General features: G+C 42.8%; 1 protein-coding gene across 1 annotated transcript; it reads right to left on the reverse strand.

Annotated features, from left to right (window-relative positions):
- Positions 1-804: 804 nt before the first annotated feature.
- On the reverse strand, positions 805-2899 carry LOC116203162 (UDP-glycosyltransferase 88B1-like). The gene has a single exon (XM_031534825.1). The coding sequence runs from the start codon at positions 2716-2718 to the stop codon at positions 1198-1200; it is 1521 nt and encodes a 506-aa protein (XP_031390685.1). The 5' UTR covers positions 2719-2899; the 3' UTR covers positions 805-1197.
- Positions 2900-3263: the final 364 nt, after the last annotated feature.

Raw genomic sequence — 3263 nt, forward strand, 5'->3', positions numbered from 1 at the left:
AATTATGGTGCGTTTGATTTCAGAGTTAAAGTAACTTTAATTTTGATTGTGGAAAATAAAAAATGATTGTATAGTGAGTCGAGTTAAAGTTAAATTTAAATTTTTTGTGATTTTAACTGCGAAACCAAACGGAGCATTAGGATACGTTTGGAGTCAGAGTTAAAGTAACTTTGATTTTGATTTTGATTTTAATTATAGAAAAGGACAAATGAAATATGATTATAAATTTAACTTGAGAAACGTATATTTTTGTTGTGTAGTGTGTTGAGTTAAAATTAAAGTTAAAATTTTTTACTTGAAAAATATGTGTTTTTGTTGTGTAGTATATTGAGTTAAAGTTAAAATTTTTTGTTTTTAAATCCAAACATGACCTCATTTGACTTGATTTTTAATGACTCGTAAAATGGAATAATGCATGATATCCATGAAAGAAGTATTAGTATGAAAAATAAATAGTATGTAAAATATGTAATTCACATTTAATTATTCTCTAATTAAAATAATGTTTATCACCAATAAAACAGAAAAATAGTAATTAATGGAAAATATTTTTAAAAAAATGACTTTCTACTGGAGAGGCGTGGCGTGTCATGGAGAGAGAGAAGAAGAGAGGTGAAAATATAGGAAATGTCATAGGAATGGGAAAATTTTATGGTGCAATTATTAAAAGAGGTGGTACGGTGCATGTAAATATTTTACTAAAAGTTTATGTAAAATTTTCTTAACATCCACGTAATTTACTAGCAATATAAGTATTTTTCAAAATCCATGTAACTTATTTCAAATATAAACTATTTATTAAAAATCACTATTTCAATTATTCTAAACTCGAAAACTTACTTAAACGGAACAAGTATCAAACCGCTTGAACCAACTCACATTGATTACTTTACTATAACTTAAGTAATTTACTTGCATACACGATGTCACCACTTTTAAAGTTCCAATATATATAGCAATTGATATTGTTAAATAAAAATTTTTTTTTTTTTCAATGGAATGGGGTCGAAGCCCAAAGAACTTAAATTAAATTAAATTAATTAACTGTTACAACTCATTCAAAAGAGGTGTAGTAATATGATGACTTCTATCTTCACTTGATAATTAAAAGTTTTGAAATTCGATATTTGTTGCATAATTATTCATGCTCTTAGAAAAAAATAATAACATTTTCAGCCCTTTTGTAGTCGAAAACGACTACGTTTCACTGGGGATGGCCACAGAGTTGGAACTTCCAAACCTACCGCTTGGTTCAACTGGGTCGGATGGTCTCGGCTCAACGCCGGGCCCTTGCTTGATGGCCAGGAACAGTTCAGCTAAGGCTGAATGCGATGAGCCGCCCTCACGCAATGCCTCAGCAGCCTCCTCTTTCATTGCAAACACTCGCTCTCGTACCGCTTCCCCTTTCTCCGAGCTCATTAGCTCGGTCACTCGCTCCTCCAACTCGTCTGCGCTGACGAAACTGTCCTCGCACTCTTTCACCGGGAGCGCCACCCGGACCTCCTCCACTAGATAGTTGCAGTTTAACTTCTGCTCTGCGTAGAGTGGCCATGCCAGCATGGGAACTCCGGCGCAAACCGCCTCAAGGACCGAGTTCCACCCGCAGTGAGTCACGAACCCACCCACCGAGCTATGGTTCAGCACTGCAACCTGCGGAACCCATGACTCTACCACAAACCCCCTCTCCTTCGTCCTCTCCACAAACCCGTCCGGCAAAAACAAACCAATGCCGGGGTTGGGCTCCGATATTGCGCGCCATGCCTCATCGTTCTGGGGCGGTACCCGCACCACCCAAAGGAACCTGATCCGACTCCTTTGTAAACCTAACGCTATCTCCTTCAATTGCTTGGTGGAGAACTTCCCCAAGCTCCCAAAGCTCAGGAACAACACGCTCCGGCTCGGTTGCGAATCGAGCCACCTCAAGCAGTCATGCCTGTCTTCGTCATTATTGTTCCTGGCTGTTGCGACGAGCGGGCCGACACAGTACAGAGGCGGCGTGTGCCCGTCGGTCACACAAAGGCCGTCCCTCAGTGCTTTTATAGCGCTGACCTCGAACGAGTCGAACGTGTTGATGATAATTCCTGCTGCCAGAGCCATATCACGTGCGGCCCCGAGAAAGTAACCATAAAGTTTGGAGCTCCGGTCTCTTATCGGCATGGGCATGTCCCTGGCCTGGATCGGTGGGGTCCCTGGGATTTCGATGAGCTCTTCGGGATCGAGATCCTTAAAGCTGCCAGGGATGTTCTTGTGCATTGTGGGTATGTAGAGGAACGGGGCGAGCCCGCTAGCGCCAGAAGTGTAGTAGTAGTAAACCGGGATGTTGAGGCTGGCCCCAACTTGGCACGCGGCAGTGCAGAAGAAGTCGAGGACGAGGGCCCTGATGGTGGAATCGCCGGACTTGGAGAGGGACGCGTGTAGGGCGAGGCTGTTACCGCGGGTAAACTCGTAGGTGGAGATGATGAAGTTGCTGGGCGAGGACGAGTCGAAGGGGATGAAAGACACGGGAAGGTGTTGGAAGGAGACAGCCGGGTGGGAGATGGAGACGCTGGAGACGTAGGCAGCGGTAAACTCGGCTTCTTCGGGTGGGACGGAGAGGATGACGGTGACCGAGAAGGGCGGAGGGTGGTGGTGGTCGAGTAGGGTTTTGCCCAGCTCCACCATGGACACGAGGTGGCCTTTGCCCGGAGATGGGTAAAGAACTACGGTCTCCTTCGCCATGACGGGACGACACAATGAGTATACGTGTAGAGTGTAAGATACGTGTAGTGTGTAAGACACGCGTAGAGTGTAAGAGCTATGCAATATTACTTATACACAGATGAATGTGGGCATAGTAATAGAAGGAGCAATTGAGAGGACACACCCCCCATTGCACCAAAAAAAAAAAAAAATTGAGAGGACACCGTTGTTCACAAACACGGTCGACGTGGCTCTCGGAGAATCACTTCATTGCTTTGTTTGGTGTTGGCCTTTTAATTGGCTAGGAAAGTTTGGCAAGGGCACAATATATTATTGCTAGCTTCCTCGTCGACCCAACTTAATGCCATATAGTCCGATCTGGACTAGATGTACGTATCCACATGGTTGGTTTTACTTTTACAATCTCGCAAAACTTATAACTATACTAAGTTACTAACTACTAATCTATCAGCACCAGATATAGTTGTCTTATAATGTTCCAAATAAATGTTGTATTTTAGCCCAATTCGGGCCGCAACTTTGACAATTTCTAATATTTTTTTGTATTGTTACATAAGTCATTT

Source organism: Punica granatum, chromosome 4, assembly GCF_007655135.1.
Source record: "Punica granatum isolate Tunisia-2019 chromosome 4, ASM765513v2, whole genome shotgun sequence".
Classification (NCBI taxonomy): Eukaryota; Viridiplantae; Streptophyta; class Magnoliopsida; order Myrtales; family Lythraceae; genus Punica; species Punica granatum.

What these genes read in the sequence shown, in the direction of transcription:
- LOC116203162 (XM_031534825.1), bottom strand. Translation starts at nt 2,718, where the DNA reads ATGGCGAAGGAGACCGTAGTTCTTTACCCATCTCCGGGCAAAGGCCAC.